This window comes from Protopterus annectens, chromosome 4.part0, assembly GCF_019279795.1.
Source record: "Protopterus annectens isolate FY-2018-M chromosome 4.part0, PAN1.0, whole genome shotgun sequence".
Classification (NCBI taxonomy): Eukaryota; Metazoa; Chordata; order Ceratodontiformes; family Protopteridae; genus Protopterus; species Protopterus annectens.
The window spans coordinates 1,347,417,068-1,347,437,185 of record NC_056733.1 but is presented as its reverse complement, the minus strand read 5'-3'; the positions used below and the strand labels follow the sequence as shown (position 1 = coordinate 1,347,437,185).

The 20,118-nt window shown below is 41.1% G+C and overlaps 1 protein-coding gene across 1 annotated transcript in view; it reads left to right on the top strand.

Moving 5' to 3' along the window:
• Positions 1–20,118, top strand: part of AFAP1L1 (actin filament associated protein 1 like 1) — a 507,629-nt gene that overhangs the window by 364,188 nt on the left and 123,323 nt on the right. Inside the window, exons 12-14 of the mRNA XM_044069203.1 lie at positions 5,571–5,782; positions 6,414–6,559; positions 10,196–10,268. Of these exons, the coding sequence (XP_043925138.1) occupies positions 5,571–5,782; positions 6,414–6,559; positions 10,196–10,268 (431 nt within the window). The remainder of the gene's footprint in view (positions 1–5,570; positions 5,783–6,413; positions 6,560–10,195; positions 10,269–20,118) is intronic.

The window sequence follows — 20,118 nt, the reverse complement described above, 5'->3', positions numbered from 1 at the left end:
AGGTGGTATCCATTGTGGCTCTCAACCAATCCATCCATTTGCCCACATTCTTTCCTAACCCTCAAAACAAGGGGAAAGGATTCTGTATTCTCTAGATGTGCAGAGACAGCTCAGATACTATCTGGACAGGACTAAACCCTTCAGAAAATCTGATCAACTGCTGGTTAGCTTTGCTTCAGGGGCAGAGGGAAAAGCCATCTCCAAACAAACCATTTCCAAATGGATAGCACACTGCATCCATTTCTGCTACAAACAGCATAGCAAGCCTCCCCCAAGGGGTTCAGGACCTGTTCCACCAGAGCATCCTCCACCTCTGCAGCATTTCTCAGAGGAGTCCCCACCAAAGACATCCTGGAGGCTGCCACCTGGACATCTGTTCACACTTTTACCAAGCATTACCACCTGCCTCTCTCTTCCAAATCCAGGGTGGATTTTGTCACTGCAGTCTTGCAGGGCATGCTAGCCAGCCCCTAGCTTCCTTGACTGCCTCCACCCATTTCCTCAGCTTTGGGAATCTACCCAAATGTGATGACTGCAACAGCGAAACATGAAGAACATAGTACAGTTGTGTACACTTACTATAAATGTAGATGTTTGAGTGTATTCACTGTAGCAGCCCTGGTTACCATCCCTCCAGCCCCCTTTCTCTTTTTGTTACCTTTCTTCCTTGTTGTTCTCCTTTCCTTACAAGGGACATATTGGTATTTTTTTTCCACTCGTGGGGTCCTGCCACCAGAGACTGGCTTCCTGCTTTGGTGTGCTCCTGACGGGTTAGGGCAAGAAAAACTGATGTAATGACATCAGCTGCCTTCCTTTATACCACTGATGACCTGATGTCAGTCTTCAAGTAACAGCAACCGATGCAAAAATACTAAGTCGCTGGTATTCAGGCCGGCCGAGGGCTACCCCAGCAGGGATAACCCTAAATGTGAAGAGTGCAACAGTGAAGATCCTCGAACATCTACATTTATGGTAAGTGTACACAACTGTACTTTCTGTTGATTATGTTAATGAAGTTGAGGTCTCTGGAGCGTGTGATGTGGAGGGATTGGGATTTCTTTAGATGTAGCATTTCTAACAGAGCTGGGTCAGACATGGCTTTGCAAGTCAAGCAGAGATTGCCTGTAAGTAGGCGATATGAGACAGAGAATAGTTGACGAATTTTGAGTCTGTCCATATAGGACAAGTGTTTAAGGCCTAGGATCCTCTTTCTGAGGTACTTTTGTGGCCTCTGCAGTTGTTGCAGGTGTCTAGTGAGGTACATGCCAAATGGGGCATTGTACTCAATGATTGGCCTAATCAGGGAGGAGTAGAGGGAGACAATGACCTCTTTCTTCCTGGATGCAAAACCCTTAGTAAAGAGATGTCACATAGAAGGACTTTCTGACAACAGTGGTAATGTGGTGGTCAAAAGAGAGGTTGTTGTCAACCTGTGTCCCTAGAGCTCTTATAATGCCTTCTGTATTCAGTGGACTACCATCGATGTGGTAATTCAAGGGAACCGAGTTTTTCCCAAGAGGGATGACAACACATTTTTTTGCATTGAGCTTAAGGCCATGGTTCTTGCACCAGTCGTTGGTCTCAATGAGGTCTTTCTGTAGGATGTCAACATTACTTGGGCAGTTAATAATAGGTCCCAACTTGCAATCATCTGTGAACTTTGTCAGCCAGAGTCCCTTCATGTTGGCCTGGACTTCAGAGAAGTAGATACCAAACAGGAGAGGACTCAGGACCGAACCCTGTGGGACTCCTCTCGTGACTTGTCGACAGTCTGACTTGGAGTCAGCTACTTTCACACTGTGGGTTCTATCTGTGAGCCAGTTTACAACCCACCTAGTGATACAGGGGTTGATGCCTAGCTTAGTGAGTTTTTCTATGATTCCTGAGTGGGGAATGGTATCAATGGCCTTGGCCAGATCAAGGTAGGTTGTAGAACCAACTTGCTTTTATCCATAGCTCTGGTGACTGACTCGAAGTTGACCAGGTTGAGCAGGCATGATCCACCCTTCACAAAACCAAACTGTGTAGGATCCAGACTTTGGAGATTGTCTATATCCTTGTTTATTAGGTCCGTGATGATGCATTCCATAGCTTTGCATATCAGACTCATCAGGCTAATGGAGCGATAGTTCCAGAGGTCATAGGTTCATAGGTTCATACTAGGCTATCTGCCCTAGGACATTTATAAGCCTAGCCAGAGTGTGTGTGGCTTTCACCACCCCTTAGGATGAGAATACTATACCCATTAGTTTGCTGTGCCTCTGTCCAGCAGTGATACAGAGATGATTCCCGGGGTAAACCTACGATCTCCCATCCACTCATCAAGATTTCTCTTGAACAGAGTCAGTGAGGGGCTCTGCCTCACATGGACTGGGATTCTGTTCCATAGTGTAGGGAGTCTCTGGGTGATGAATCTGTCCCTCCAGCACGTCCTATTTATATCCGTGTTGAGGTTTAAGTCTCTTGCTCTCATGGTTATGGTGGATTTGGATTTTTTGAGGTGGAGCATGTCCATTAATTCCGGGTTGGACATGGCCTTGTATGTCAGGCACAGATCACCTCTGAGCAGACGGTATGTGACTGAATAGAGCTGGAGTTTCTTCAGTCGGGCATCGTATGACATATGTTTGAGCCCCTTTATCCTTTTGGTGAGGAACTTTTGGGGTCTTTCCAACTGCTGCAGGTGTCGGGTAAGGTACATTCCGAATGGGGCGTTGTACTCAATCATTGGTCTGATAAGCGAAGAGTACAGGGGTACAATGACCTCTCCTGATCTGGATGTGAATCCCTTCATGATCAGGTGGGCAATGTAGAAGGTCTTCCTAACCACTTTGGCAATGTGAGTGTCAAAAGAGAGGTTACTGTCAACTTGGGTCCCCAGGTCCCTGATAACTTCTTCCGTGCTTAATGGATTACCACCTATGTGGTAATTAGGGGTTACCTTGTTTTTCCCAAAGGGTATGACTATACATTTTTTGGCATTTAGCTTAAGGCCATGGCTCTGGCACCAGTTATCCATTTCTATGAGACCTTTCTGGAGGATGTCTGTGTCTGATGGAGTGTCAATTATGGTGCCCAGTTTGCAGTCATCTGCAAATTTGTCAGCCACAATCCTCCTATGTTTGCCTGCACTTCAGGTCTGTAGTCACTCCTCCCTTGTGGAGAGGGATGACAGTAGCAGTGCACCATTCAATAGGGACAAAGCCTGAGGTGAGGCTGTGATTGAACAGGGCACACATGTGAGGTGCCACTTCACTCTGTAGTTCATGTATAACACAGCTGGGGATATTGCCAGGTCCCAGAGAAGCTGTATTCTTAGCCTTGGACAGTGCTCTTTTAACCTGTGCAGCAGTAATACTGGGTGCCTGGCAATCTACTGGTATTGTGATTGATCCTTTGTGGGGGGGGGGTCAAGTTGGCACGGAATCTGTCAGCCACTATATTGGCAATATCTGTTGGCTTGGTATAGGAGGTACCATTGTGCAGTATCTCAGAGCAATATCTGGGTATTGCCATGGAGATTCTTTACAGAACTATAGAAGGCTTTATGGTTGTCTTTACTATCTGCTGTAATTCTGTTTTGATAGTTAGCTTTAGAGGATTTGATGAGGGATCTCATCCTTTTGTTGAGGCTGATAAGGGAGTTTTTCCAGTCTTGGGACTTCACGTTATTCCGCATCAATTTCCTCCTTCTGTTGTAGAGTTTGTTTATGGCAGGGGACCACCAGATTGGATTCTTTTTTTTTTTTTGAGGAGAGAGTGTTGGTTCTATTGGGTATGGTGAGATCCATGCATTTGTGTACGTGTTCATACAGTGCACTGGTGTATGATTCGGCGGTCACGCAGTTATTCTCCATTTGCATGGGTGCCATGAAGTTAGCCCCCTCTGTTTTTAGGAGCCCTTTTGCCCATGCTGGAGGAGGCATTATGTGATCATAAAGATGTAGTCCAATGACAATGCTAGAGCCCTCCCCATCCCTGGAAAAAAGTATGAATTACTCACAACCCTACACATTGCATTTTTGTTATACTACTTCTTTAATTTAAAAAGAAATTTTACCAGTTTTAAGCAATGCTGTTGATAATACATACTGTTCTATTTTCATCTTTTTTCCAGATTTGAGACACTGTAATGTACTGCACATGCACACAGGTGTACACATTGACAGTGTATTGTACAAATGCAGTTAGAGCTGCTGTGTACATGCCTTGGCATAGAAATGAAACTTGTCAGAAATCATTGTAAGGTACAGGGTAGTTACATGTTAATATTAAATTAAGCTTGTGTAGAACTGTGTTGTAGCTAGAGATGTCTTTTTTTAAGTAATATTCTTCACATAATGGTAATAAAAAATGATGGACATTTCTGTTTCAGTAACTGCTTTGATCTGCGATTCAGTGCAGATGCTAAACATGGTGGTCAGGTTACAATGGGCTTTGCATCTAAATGAAGTAACATACACTTCAGTGGGAGGTAAAACTTCCCTGTCATATAATGCATATTATTTATAGAACTTAAAAAGTATTACTTTTGGTTATGTGGCAGTACAGACAAGGCATTCTACATCTGATGGGTTTTGTAAGTAAGCTAGAAGTCTGAATTGGGAGGGTAAAAGGAACTTGAATTGTAAAGAATTAAGGCATGCAGTGAACATTTCATTCTGAAAACTCAAAACCTACAAATAGTTCAACTGAATGGTTCAGAAGCCCGGCTTGTTTGTGATAGCTACAGAATCGTATAATTATAAAATACAATAGCAGTAGTTTTTCCATTCACTTTGTGTATTAACATTTCATGACCTCTTGAAAAAGTTGTATGTGAAACTTTCCCATATTTCATAAGTTGTCAGTAATGTAAAGTAAATGGAAGTACAATGACATTCTGAGGTATTCATTATTCTGTACCAGTAATTAAGAAAATGCTAGAATACCAATGGCAATTCGGCCTGTGTAGAATAGTGGCAGACATATTGGGATCAGTGGGTATGCAATGGAAAATTTGTAATTAGGAAAATGCTAGAATACTAGTGGCAGTTTGGGCTGTTTAGAACAGTCGTGGACATATTTGGATCACTGGGATGCAAGGATTTTTTAAAGTAATTTACTTGAAAATCATAGCACTATCAGAGTGTGAGAAATTCATGTCTGTAGGCATGCAGATATGTTATAAAACTGGTGCCTGTTGCCCTGATATGTGTCTTTAAAAATATAAACTGTTCCGTCCTATTATACCATGCTGTGTACTGTCATTTTACTTAACTAGTAGACCTAGTTTTCAAGAATTGCCTTGTTTATTTCTTTGTACTCTGAACTATTAATGTTATTATGATAAAAAGTAAAATACTCAGAAGCTTGCCCCTACCAATAAAATCAATTGAATAAATGTCTCACACACACACACACACACACACACACACACACACACACACACACACACACACACACATATATTTTTTAGCCTGATAGAAAAGGGCTCTTTCAAACTACCAAACACCATAATTAAAGGCTCTGAACAACTTTCTTCTTGGAGTTTCTAATGTCACTAATTGCTTTTTACTGTCTAATATTAGGATATTTGAATGTATTGATGAACCAGTGCTGGAAGGAGAGATGGTGTCGGCTGAAGGGAAATGTATTGTATTTTCACAAGGACAGGACAGACCTCAGGACACATGTCAACTCGATTGTTCTAAAGGGCTGTGAAGTGAAACCAGGCCTGGGTGCCAAACATCCATTTGGCTTCCGACTCTTAAGGCATGGTCAGGATGTGTCTGTCCTTGAGGTAAGGACGCTGGCTTTTCTCTTTTCTCCATTGTTTACATTATTAAATCTGTAACAAACTCTTAAAAAAATCAAATGTTTTCCACATGTAGTCACTGAACAATGCTACATTTACATAGCTACACTCTTGAATGGTGTTTCAGCCCTGACATTTCTGCCCATGTTCAGTTTAGAATTTCTTTTTGCCCTTGTTTACTTTGTTTCCTTTCAAAGAAACATACAGCATGCCAGAATGAAGCAGTCTTTTGTATAACTAAGTCTTGTTTAGTCTGGGTTTCCTTTTACTACTTGCTAATATGTGCACAAGATTCAACAGTAAGCACTTCTCGAGCTGTTGATCATTTGCTTTTTTACTTCTGCATATATTACTTTAGTATTTATTACTTATTGTTTTTTATTAGTATTTATCTGCATTTATTACTATGTTAACAGCTCAGATTTTATATGCAGAGTGATTCTATGGTATATGCTTCCTAGGTCTATAAAATCATAATACATTATAGGTTATGGTAAAGGGCAGACACACATAAATGCTTAGACTGTTCAATTTGTGTTTTATTGGCTTGGGATTGTTTCCCCCTTAGCATGTAAGAGTTTGAACTAATTGTAATATTATTTCCATTTTTCAATAGGCAAGTTCTTCAGAAGAAATGGGTCGCTGGTTAGGGCTGCTCTTAGCTGAGACTGGTTCCAATGCAGATCCAGCGTCACTGCACTACGATTATGTGGATGTAGATACAATAGCCAACATTGTCAATGCCGTCCGTCATTCTTTCTTGTAAGCCATTATTATTATAACAATGCCTTTATTAACATAGTAACACTGTTAGTGTTTTTTGCAGATTAACAATATCACTTTACTAGAGCTGTATAACATGCTTTTTTTCATTCCCCTTAGCATTACCTTTATCCTCCTTTTCACACACTGTATTTTATGGTATGAAGAGAATTCCAAAATGTTGTTGATGACATTTGGCTGTTGCATTGATTACAAGTGATTATTTGAGCATGCAGTGAAACTTAAATAAAAGGAATTTCAGATTTTCAGTTACATTTCCTTCCCTGAACATATAGCTGCATAAGTTAAAGGTGTTTCAGGGTGTGACAATAGTATCTAAATGCAATTCTTACTGGGAATGCCGACGCAGGCAGTTTGCCTTTTTATCCCTTGGGAAATGCATAAAATCCTGTTTTGTATAAACTTGTACCATATCTCTTGATTTTATAATGGCTTAACTTAAATAATGTATCTCATTGTCAAAATCTGGTGACATTGCTTCATTTAATAATTTGCAGTACTTGCCTCACAGTGTCTGATATTTACTTTTGACTTCCTAGTTGCCTTTTTTTCGTAATTTTGTAAGCACACTTTTGGGACCACTGAACTACATTATTGCACACCTCAGGTAGAAGTATTGTGTTTGTAGTTACTCAGCTGGAGAAAATAGTATGTTGTATTACGTTAAGGACTGCAGACTCGTGACAATTAGCTCCTACTTGTCCAGAACGTTGTGACAGTTACAGTTAGCATATAATAACTGGTATGAGAGGCATTTTATAAATTTTGGAGCATGCTTTCCTGGAGGACCTAATGGCAGGGACAACATATTGCTGCATCTGCAAACTCATTATAGTCAGTATGGTTAAAATAAGCTGTCAGATAAGTGCTAAGTTATCAACTACAGGGGAAGGCATAGCAAGCCCTCATATATGTGATCTTGCATATTAGCCAGTGGGGAAAGCTTTAAGGCCATAGCAGCAAAAGCCTGACGACTGTTTGTGCAACGTAATTGGCTCCTCATTCACTAGAAACATATAGGACCACTTATCATGGAAGGCTAATGACAGTGGGGAAAATATTACAGAAAAAGTTAGTTGTGAATCATTGATGATCAGCTTAAATTTGATCTGCATATATTAAACTGATTTAAAAAGACACGTCAAAAACTAGAACTGCTGTATAGAAATAAAAAATAGCTCACAAATGATACTAGACTTTATCTTGCCCATGTGTATCTTCTTCCCAGCATTCTGTATGCCTCACCTATTTGACCAACTTACAATCCTCTCTAAAGACCAAGCTTAAACTCAACAAAATTGCCAGATTTGCTGCAGATCAACCTTACAACTCTCAGCACTGCCATTCCTTACTAACTTTAAACTGACTTGAATTCCCCCATCATCTTTTACTCTCCCAACTGTCCATTATTCACTCCATCCTAAACAAACCCATCTTCTGCCCCGCCATCTCCCCATTTATATCCCTGTACACCCATCCTCTCTCTTTGAAGCTCTGATCAATTTCTCCAAGCAATCCACAAGCCAAAAAGAAGGATAGGACAAAACTTGTATAGATACTGAGTTGCCCTATTGAATAAACTCCCACTGAGCATCAGAAATCTTTCCTTCAAACAAAGTTTCAAAAAGCACTAACTGAAACCCTACTGAAATCATGGATCTGCACGTGCCAAAGCCCTAATTAATTCACTTATCCTCACTCTCTAACACTAACTTCTCCCTTCTATACTTCCTATCTAAACTTTACTCAGCGTATTCCACAACATATTCCTCTGCTTGCTCACCTGTACTTTTCCTTACTGTGCCTTTCCTGCAATTTCTTTCTTCTAACCACCTCGACTGCTACTAGCTTCCTCTCTTCTTCCTACTGATGTAACCGTTATGTCTGCACCACAATCTACATAAGTTATTTGACATGTACTTAACTGTGTCAATCTTGTATTTAAAAACTCATATATGTTAAAAATATCTTGTAACTACTGTTGCCCTCTGCTTGTAGTTTGGAAATGTCTGTATATGTGTCCCCCTCTGGCCTCCGCTGAAAATGGGCTCTTGCTCGGTCAGATATACACGTTAAATGTCAAAATAAATAAAATCAATATAAGTAAAATGTAATGTAGCTTATATTAAAGTGGGTTAACTGCTGTGTTTATGAAAGCATGTAACACAGGGAGTTTGAAAGAGTGAAACAGTGTGTTTGTCTGTGTGCATCTGTATAGCAACATGTACCTTTATATATATATTTAAGTGCCTTCCTGTGGCAAGTGTAAACAGCAATTACAATAAAATAACAGCAAGAGCAATGCACTACACTGACCTTCCAAAGTATGTGCAAAAGTATATAAAAAAGAAAAGTATTCATTGTATAGAGAAAGTAAAAATGAACATCAGAGCCAGGGATTATAATGTGATCCAAGAAAATCATGAACTGCAGTGGCAAAAATATAAAACAAACCACACACCTGTCCTGTGATTTGCCAGGATTCTACCCTCCCATGCTTGTTAGCAAGGGCAGATTGAGACCAATCTCCAAATCAGAAATTTGGTAAAGTTGCACAGCTAAACACCTCACAAGGGGCTCATTACCATGTCTTTAACTCAAGGACTACACTGTCAGACCTGACTGCCCTGCTGTTCTCTTACCAGCCCATGCATTGTGGTAGCATAGGCAGCCCCTACATGTATACACACACGTCATTCAGCAAGATTCATGCATGCCCCTCCATAAACACACACACATATATGTATATGTATATATATATATATATATATATATATATATATATATATATATATATATATATATATAGATATACATGCATGGCACTGCTTACTGTGATAGGAATGAAAAGGTGAGTGCTGTCAAAAGACATCATTCACTTTTTCGTTTTACAGAAAAAATCAGCAGAGTGGTATCTCTAAATCACCTTGTTGAGTTAATTAGACTGTGGCCATTTCTGGAGGCGAGCACGTCTAGTTAACATTAGCTACTCCCCCCAGACTGCCACATTAACGTGCAACTTCCCCAGAGAGACCCTCTTTCTGTTATCGTGACTACCAGGGAAGACCATAGGGAGAGAGTGGTCTCTGAATCAGAAAGACTTGTTAGAATGTGGAAACCTTTGAGGTTAAGGGTTCCTGAATCCCATGGTTGGTCTTAATAACTATGTGAAGTTGAAGTGTGTTCTTAAGTTGAAGCCACTGTGATTGTTTCTGTGTTGTACATTAACACATCATTTACTTTTAGTTTTGTTTTAAAGATTATGTTTATTCCCAATTGGTGCTAGTGATTTATTCTTTAAGTTTAGATACAAGTTTGTTCTTGTCTTGTTTATTTTTCTTGAATACGGGCTCTTTCTGTGATGTTTTGATTGGTATCTTTTAATCTTGTGAATTTAATGAGTGTATTTTAGGTCTTTGTTTTAGTTTTACTTTTGTTCTAAAGACGTCTCTGTTAATTTTTGAGACAAAACCTTTTCTGTATTATTAAAAGGCGTTTGGTGGAATCCAGTGTGCTGCAATTTTTATTTTTCCGTATTCAGTAGTTACTCAGGTGCTGACAAGTAATTGTCTAGAGTCTAGTAACTGAAAGTGTGTATTTTTTCTTTTTCCTCAGATGGGCAACTTCATCTCAGAGCAGTGGAGCAGACTTCAGGATGTATGATGAGGTACCTTATGAGAAAATTCAGGTAAGACATTTGCAGTTAACATAGCACACCTGCTGTATTACTAAAACACAAAGGATTTACAGTCATTAGCAAGTGCATACATAATCCAGTTAAAGTCTAATATTATATAGACAAAGTAATGAGTGCTGAGTCTGTTTATTAAATCAGGTATCTGTATAGCCTTGTCTTGAAATACTAGCTTCCGCTGGAAGAATACATTTAGTGTCATTGCCATGAATACAAACATCACTGTGTGAACGTGTATACACTGAGTGGGATTAACCAAACTGAGACAGATGTTCATTGTGTTTCACTGTTGCAGTCATTACAATTGGGTTGTCCTGCTGGCAGGCTACCCGCAGTCGGCCCGAATTCTAAAGTCTAGGTCCGGCGTCGGTTGCTGTCACCTCCTCTCTGACGTCAGTGCACCAGGGGTATAAAAGATGCAGCCAACACCATTTTCTTCAGTCTTTCTTGCTGCATGGTGCTCGAAACAAAAGCAGTTCGCAAGTGCCGGTCGGCCGACTCCTGAGATTTTCAAATTCAAATTTCAGATCCAAAGTCTTCATTAAAGCTAAGTACCCTGTTGGGGAAACTTTTTTCTTGCTCCAGACCGATGTCAGAAAATGTTAATTGTATTTCTTGTGGGAAGCAAATACCTCATAAGGATTTTCATTCTTACTGTATTCCTTGCCTAGGCCCTGACCACGACGTTGCTAGTTGTCGGTTTTGTGCTAGATTTAACCAACGCACTATTAAGCTTCGGTACGATTTTGCATTTCATTACTTTGGCAGAAGATTCAATTTTATAATGCCGTCAGAACAGCCGACTACTGGAGTTTATAAAAAGCGCAATGAAAAAGAAAAGGACAGGCATCCGAGGTCCAAAACCGACAACGAGGCTTCCGTTAGGCCTGTCGCTAGTACGCCGGTTCTCAGTGAGATGCTTTTGCAGCCCCTGACGCCCACTACCTCAGAGCCACAGGCCGCTTCCGACTCCCACGTGGAGCCGACTAGGCCGCTGGAAACTCAAGGTATTGGACACTCGGAAACTATTCCCTCAGATGGGTCTAGAGCCTCTGAGCAGGCATCGGCTTCTGAGGGTGTTTTCAGGCCTACACAGTTATATGTAAAGCCATCTTCAGCTTCAAAGGCAAAGACTAAAGCAGCTCTAAAGACAAAGAAACAAGTACAGCATTCTCCTGGACAGGCCTCCATGCCTAAAAAACAGATGCTTAAAATGGCCGAAGACCTAATTACTTTGATCAGGGGTTCCCATCCCCCTCTTGATAAGAGGCCTAGGCAAGAGACAGAATATGAATCTTCAGATCAGGTTTCCATTTCTTCTGATTCGTCTTCTGAACAGGAATTTTCCCTTCCTCCCTATGAGGATTCTGATGCTGAAGAATCTATCCCTTCAGCCTCACCTCCTGAGGATTATTCTTTTGGGGAGACCCTGCATACTATGAGGGAGCATTTCCATTGGGAGAGCCAAGATTACTCAGAATCCAAGAAAAGACTCAGAGACTTCCTTTTATTACCCCAGCACAGGCCCCTTGCTATTCCTCCTGTTTTAGACATTGTAGATGATGTATTTTCAGAGTCTGGTCTGTCTCCTGTCTCTTTATCACCAACTCCTGTTAAGCCAGACAGATACTACAGAGTTCCTGATTCTCATAAATTTCTTTACAAAAACCCTGTTGCTGATCCAGAAACTATTTCTCAGGGTCCCAAGGAGGTCAAGGCTTCCACTGCAAAAAAACCCTATCCCCTCTGATAGGGATTCAAGGGCCCTGGACAGATGGGGGAAAAGATTTATATTTCTGCTGCCTTGGCTGTAAGAGCTTTAAATTGTCAGTTTCATATGCTTAAATATCAACAATATCTTATGTCACAGCTTAAACAGAAAATGTTGACAAATTCAGAATGTGCAGAAAACAAAGAAATGCAGGATTTATTGCATGCAGCTGAACAATTGGGAAAGCATACTTTGCAATGTGGTTTTGCTTCTCTAGAGGCCGCCTGCAGGGCTGCAGTTGCAGGTTTTGTCATTAGGAGGCATGATTAGTTAAAAGAGCAGAATCTGCCCGATCATGTTAAAGCAAAGCTATTAGATGCTCCATTACAACATGTTACCTTGTTTGGTGTTAAAGCAGAAGAGGTTTTGAAGAAAATGAAGGACAAAGCTAAATATATGCAAACAGTGAAGGATTTCTTACAGGTACAGCCTCCCAGATTTAGCAGGAACTGGCCTACAAAGAATTGGTCCTTTCCAGTGTCAGACCACAAAGAGGGAGATACAGACCCCCCCCCCCCCAGAGGCAGATCACAGCCCCAAGGCTCATACAGGCCTAAACAATGGGGTGCTTCTACCTCCAAAAGCAGAGAGGAAAAATCACAGCCATACAGGAAACAGTCTCAATGACTTTCCTCTGCCAGCACCAAGCACTTATCTTCTGGCAGCTCCTTTGGGGGGAAAACTAGCACTTTTTTCACAAAATTGGCACATGATCACCCATGACAAATGGGTCTTAAATATTGTATCTCAAGGCTACAGGTTCCACTTTCACACCCTGCCAAGGCCAAACGGGATGCCAGACCTGCCACGCAATCAATGGGCAGAGGCACAAAAACAAGTTTCATCCCTCATGGACATGAGAGCCATTTAGCAAGTACCACAGCAAGAGCAGGGACAAGGATTTTACTCAAGGCTATTCTTGGTACCCAGAAAGGACAAAGCCTGGACCTGTCTATCCTAAACACATTTCTGTATATTCCAAAATTTAAAATGTTAACTCTGCAGCAGCTTCTGCCCATGCTGGGCAAGAAGGCTTGGCTTGTGACTTTAGACCTAAAAGAGGCATACCTGCATGTCCCAATCAGACAATCGTGCAGAAGATACCTCAGATTTATAGCTGGCTCAATGCACTACTAATTCTCTGCACTGCCCTTTGGCTTATCTACTGTGCCCAGGGTTTTTACAAAATGCCTGGCACCAGTAATTGCATTTTGCAGACAAAGAGGAATACAAATATATCCTTACTTGGACGACTGCCTTATTCAAGCAGATAACATGGACATCCTACTACAGTATCTGGTGTTTGTAAAAAGATTACTAACAGGTCTAGGTTACACAGTAAATGAAAAGAAATCAAAGCTCATACCCTCTCAAGAGATAATATTTCTGGGTGCAAGCTTAAATTCAACTGCCCAGATGGCTTATCTCATGCCAGACAAACACAGACAACTGACTACTTATTTCAAAATGTTGGCAACAAAAACCCAGTTATCTGCAAGAAAAATTCTGCAGGCTTTGGGCTTCATGGCATCCTGCATACTGCTAATTCCATATGCAAGACTGCATATGAGGAAACTTCAATGGTATCTGAAAAGTGTTTGGACTCAACATTGCCACAGCCTGGAAACAATAATTACCCTCATTCCCTGCCTGCAACAGGAGTTTTGATGGTGGGCAAGAGCCTGTCACTTCAACACGGGACAGCCATTCACCTTACCCACAGCCAGGCAGACATTGACAACTGATGCATCAGGTTATGCCTGGGGGGGCCCATGTGGCAGGAAGATGTATTCAGGGCACATGGTCCGCAAGTCAAATGCATCTACATATCAATCAAAAAGAGATGCTAGCTGTTCAGAATGCCCTGACAGCCTTCAAGGATCAACTTTATCCAGGACAACTACTGATAAAGACGGACAATACTACAGTCATGTGGTACATAAACAAGCAGGGGGGCACGCATTCCTACCCCCTCTGCAGACTAGCCATGAACTTGTGAGACACAGCACTGACTTACCAAGTACGTCTGCAAGCACAGTTCCTGCCAGGAAGGATAAATACTTTGGCAGACGAACTAAGCAGAAACCTAATGGATCCCCACGAGTGGAAATTGGATCCACAAGTCTTCAGCATGATAACAAGGAACTGGGGATGCCCGCACATAGACTTATTTGTCTCCTTTCACAACTGACAACTACAGAGATTCTGCACAAGGACTTATCACAAGCAAGCATGTTAAGTGGATGCTCTATCTTTCAGCTGGAAAAACCTAACAGTATATACCTTTCCTCCTCTGCCTCTCCTCCCCAAGGTACTCCTCAAGGTCAGACAAGAGAAGCCAAAAATGATACTGATTGCCCCAGACTGGCCCCGCCAGCACTGGTACCCAATCCTAAAGAGCTTGTCTCAATGCCCAGCTTGGACATTACCTCAAATTCCTCACTTATTGACCCAACAAGACAGTCAGATACTGCACAGCCAACTCAGGACCTTAAACCTGGCAGCATGGCGGATAATGTAGCCATTCAAGACACATCTCTCTCTAAAGCAGTGATGGATGTTATTTTGGAGGCCAGGAGGCCTAACACCAGAAAATCTTATGCAGAAAAACGGAAAAATTCTGTGCTTGGAACCAGGCACTAGTTATTGACACGGCTGTTCCAAATAGTCCTCAGATTTTGCAATACTTAACTGAGATGCTGGATAAAGGCCTTTCCTTTTCATCAATTAAAATTCATGCCTCTGCCATTTCAGCTCATTACAATACAGAACCACCTATTTTTTCTCATCCATTGCTAAGGCAGTACCTCAGAGGGGCCAAAAACATAAGACCTCCAAGGTGAGCACCAATACATGCTTGGGACCTCAACTATATCTTGGAAAAACTCACACTGCCTCCGTTTGAGCCAGCCTCTGCAGCTAATATAAAATTCTTATCCTGGAAAACAGCTCTGCTCCTAGCAATAACCTCCGCTAGATGAGTCTCAGAGTTAAAGGCACTCATGGCTGTGCAACCTTTTATCATTTTCCATCCTGACAGGGTTTCTCTAAGGACAAACCCTACATTTATACCTAAGGTAGTGTCCAGTGTGGCTCTTAACCAAACAATTCATTTGCCTACCTTTAACCCAAACCCACATAATAAGGGTGAGAGACTTCTGCATTCCTTGGACATTCACAGGCAGCTATGCTTCTACTTGGACAGAACCAAAGCTTTCAGAAAGACTGAACAACTTCTAGTGGCATATGCTGCAGGATCACAAGGAACGCCTATCTCAAAACAGACTATTTCAAAGTGGATAGGCCACTGCATTCATTTCTGCTATTCACAGCATGGCAAATCAGTGCCTAAGGGCATTAGGCCACATTCAACCAGAGCAGCAGCCACTTCAGCAGCCTTCCTCAGAGGAATACCAGCCAAAGACATCTTAGAGGCTGCAACTTGGAGTTCAATGCATATGTTTACAAAGCACTATCACTTACCTCTCTACTCTAAATCCAGGGCAGGCTTTGCCACTGCAGTTCTGCAGGGCATGATAGCCTCTCCTAATCCTATTTAGCCAGCCTTCCAACCTTAGCTTTGGGATTCAACCCAATTGTAATGACTGCAACAGTGAAACACGATGAACATAGTACAGTTGTGTACCTACCATAAATGTAGATGTTTGAGTGTATTCACTGTTGCAGTCCAGGTTACCCACCCACCATCCCCCTTTTCCTTGCTGGGACTTATCTGTACTTCTCTATTCTATACAACCTATGTGGTGTATTTGCTTGTAGATGAAGGAAAAGTTGTTTTTTGTGTATGCATGCTTATTGGCATAATTTAGCCTACCTTTTTAGGGGCACCTGACATCTGGGGCAAGAAAAACTGAAGAAAATGGCGTTGGCTGCATCTTTTATACCCCTGGCGCACTGACGTCAGGGAGGAGGCGACAGCAACCGACGCCAGACCTAGACTTTGGAACTCGGGCCGACTGTGGGTAGCCTGCCAGCAGGATAACCCAATTGTAATGACTGCAACAGTGAATACACTCGAACATCTACATTTATGGTAGGTACACAACTGTACTTTCCTCTTTTCCTAAGGTGAAGCATCTTTGGAGTTGATTAGATTAAGTAATGAGGTGCAGTGACAAAGATTTTGATAACTTTGAATTCCTGTTTTAATATTTTTCAAAGTCAAATAGAACTCAAGTGCATGGTTTTCGTAAAGGTGCCCCAGAATTGTTTCTGTTGCTGGTTTCCGCCCCTTCCACTGTGAGTGGACAAAACTGAGTACACCACACACTGGAATACCCAAACTGCATTGCTGAAAACCGCATCCCACAATGAGGGGGGCTTGCCTCTTACACACCCTGACTTTTATATGCAAATCCCATGATTGCACCAACTTGATGATAAGGGAAATTCTCCCAAAAAGGGAATTGCTTCCTGCACAACTCACCAACATTGATTTCCAGTGAAGGAACTCCAATCGTCTTCAAGTTGAAGCTTTAGCAGTTGAAGCTTGAGAGGTTAAAATTCATGCATCAGTAGGATTACTGGTTTCCACCATCTGTTTGAAAGATAGTATTACCCTTATCAAACCATTTGACCTTTGTTTTGTGTATAAGTTATTCAGATGTACTTTTGCTGAAATGCGATGTGTGTAGTTGTAAAAATAAAAACTGCAAATACAGTTGTGTCAGTTCTTTGTAACTCATGTTTTCTGTTATGCAGAAATGTTGTTGTCGCTTTAAAGAATGCAGAACCTTTAATAGTCTTGCATCCTTAGCTTGTTGATGATGGGTACTTGATTTTGCATGCATACTATCCGCGGTGGTGGTGCTGCAGTAGCGTTGTTGCCTCACAGTAAGACGCTGTCCAGTTAGACTCTCAGTTAGAGCATCTTCTGCGTGGAGGCATGCATGAATGGGCGTGCCTTCGTTGAAGGTTGTGCATCAGGGCTGGCAACTCGGTACGTAAAAATCAACTGCCAATCATTAGCATACCGGAGTTCCGCTGTGGCAACCCCATAACCGGGAAAAGCCAAAAGTCACAACAACCAGAGATTTTTTACTGTTGCTGACAGATAAAAAAGTACATATGTGAAGAGGTTTATGTCAAGAGTCTGTAATTTATAATAAGCAAAAGTCAATGCCTCAGGATGTAATGAACTCTAAACTCTATTTTAAATTCAGACAGTTGTGGTTGTGACATGAAGAAACAGTTTCATCCCCCCCAACACACTCGCATAGGAAGCCTTTTTTCTTTACTTTCTTATAAATTGTTGCTCAGATGTATGTATTTAAACTTGTGGACTACATTTGCATTTTTCCAAAATGAAATTAAAATAAATATTACTCTATGGGCCCAATTCCAAAAGACTTGCTGTCGTAGGAAGTGACCACTTACACTGATAGCAGTTTTTTTGGAATCTGGCTGCCGGTGTAAGCCTGTTTATAGATGGACCTTAGACCAAAATAAGTCACTTACACTGAGATTAAGTATTTTGGAATCAGGGCATACTTACACTGAGAGGAACTCTTTTGGAATCTGGCCCTGTGAGTTAATAACACCCTTCAAAACAAAATTTTAAAATGTATAAGCACACCCATGACCATAACTTCAAAAGGAATTGTACATTTCTGTCTTTGGGCATCACCTTTTATCAAAAAATGCAGCAGATGTGTTGTGTCTTCCTCTTCTGTTGAATCTTTTGTTATATTACACATATTGATAGTTTTATCATAACAAGGTTTCATTGATTATACTGCCCTTTACAGTATCTGCTTTCTGGGTTAAGCTTGTTGTCTTCTTTACAAAAATGACTTTCCTTGACAGAGCTTGTGAAACAGATGTGTTTCTGTATCACTTTTCCTGTCTGAAGAGACACAAAATGAACAGGTTTTATCTTAGCTTATGCTGCAAATTAAAAATAATTAAAAAAAAAGTTTGTGCTGACATGCAGTTAGAAATCAAGCGGTGTCTAATTTTTCTCCTTTCTCTTAAATTGTTTCCAAGATAGAACTATTACGTCATAATCAGAGTATCGATTCTGACGAGAGACCGGCTTCTTTCTCTGCCATTGTTCCTTACTAGGTTGTTGAGGGGTATTATAAAGGTTGATATAGAGTGGAATGTTGCCAAAATCCTTTCCCGTGCAAAGGATTGTATGTATTTCAACAGAATTGTATTATCTTATAAGCACAGTAGTGGTAGCAGAAGGGAGGCAAGACAGTGCCTGTTTTGTCAGCATCATCTTGGCACTGAGCTGGTGAGGAGTTTGTAGAACAGCTGCATAATGCAAGGACCTCTGGACAACCCAATTCAGACAGGCTGCATGACCAAAGCTAGTATCAGTGATTGACAAGAAAGTCATGTGGATGATTTCTTTAGCCTGACCACAATGTTAGACCAAGAGAGGCTAGTGCATGAAGGTTTGTATAAAACCTGGAAATCCTTAGCCGGAAAACTTGGAGTAAAGAACTGGATTGTAACTTGGCTACCAAATGGAGTGGAGTAGAAGGGAGTAGCAGTCTTCCAGTTAAGAGGAAGATGGACAATAGAGTACTCCCGTCCGAGGCCAGTCCTTCCGTATATTTTCATGAGTGATAGTGCAGAAGGTATATATGGAGACTGCACTGTGGATCCTAGTTGACCTTCTGAACATGTAATACTTTAACAGGTAATTTTTGAAATAAATTCTCACGAATAATCGGGAATCCAATACACAGGATGACATGATGAACTGTAAAATTACTTCTGTAGGGTATGAATTTCAAGGTAGGAGTACATAATGGTGGTGAAGGTATTATTGAACAAACAGCAGGATGTCTGTGGGTGATCCTATGCATTGAGCTGAAGCTGAATGAATGAGAAGTATGAAGAAAAGTCTAGAAGAACAGCTAAGCATCTATGTATAGGGACAGGTATATGCAGAAACAAAGGAGGGTGCATTAACACTCTTAGAAAGTGCATCTCCAGAAGAGTGTACGCGGAGCAGAAGCAGTTCAGACTATGGAATAATAATGTTATGAATGTTACAGGGCCTGCACTAATACATTCTGTGAGAGTGTACTGTGTGTGTGTGTGTGTGTGTGTGTGTGTGTGTGTGTGTGTGTGTGTTTTTATATATATATATATATATATATATATATATATATATATATATATACATACATACACACACATTCACAGCTAATGAAGAGAAAAAAAGCTAATAAGAGGTGGGTGACTGAAATGGCAGATTTTTCTAAATGCATTTTAGACAGAAATGTTAGTACTGTAACATGGATTATGGAAGAACAAGATGTTAATATTGGAGGTGGTCCTGGAGTGAAACTGCAGGAAGTGCACTTGATGTTGGGGGGGGGGGGGTTGGTTTATATGGGCAATGACAAATATAGCACTGAGAAAGGGGGGGGGGGTGACACCTGAGTAGAGTGACCTAATGACCTATCAAATTACGCTGAAGTGACAGAACCTGCATTTATCTCTTTCTGCCATAACTCCTCAATGTTTGAAATGTGGTACTATTCCGGGATACAGCTATGGAATTTCTGGATAACATCTTGGGGTTAGCTGATTTTCTTTGAATTTACATCTCAGTTTGGATCACAAACCATTGGATGAGTTATTATATAAGGATAGAAGTAACCAAAGGTTTTCAGCTAAAATTTATAGAAAATCTACCTATTCCAGTTCCTTCCTACACTTTCAGAGTAGCCACCCATTCCATCAAAAGAGAGCAGTAGTCAAGGGGACAGTTGGTTAGAGCAGCTAAATGGTATCCTATGAGACAGATTTCAGTGATGAATGTAATAGACTTAAGAGTATGTTCATTAAAAGAGAATATCCAGAGGCACTATTAGACCAAATTATGCTTGAAGTAAGTAGGAAAAGAAGGTTAGGACATTTTAAGTATATCCTTTGGAAAGGGCATGTAGTCAATGAGCATATGGAAATAATTCCACACGATTCTGAAATGAATTCTTCAGGGGAAGTTGCTGTGGGCGGAGACGTTACCATTAGTTTCCTAACCCTGTTCACCATGGATGCCTTAAAGTTGAAGGATATCTTAGTTAAGAC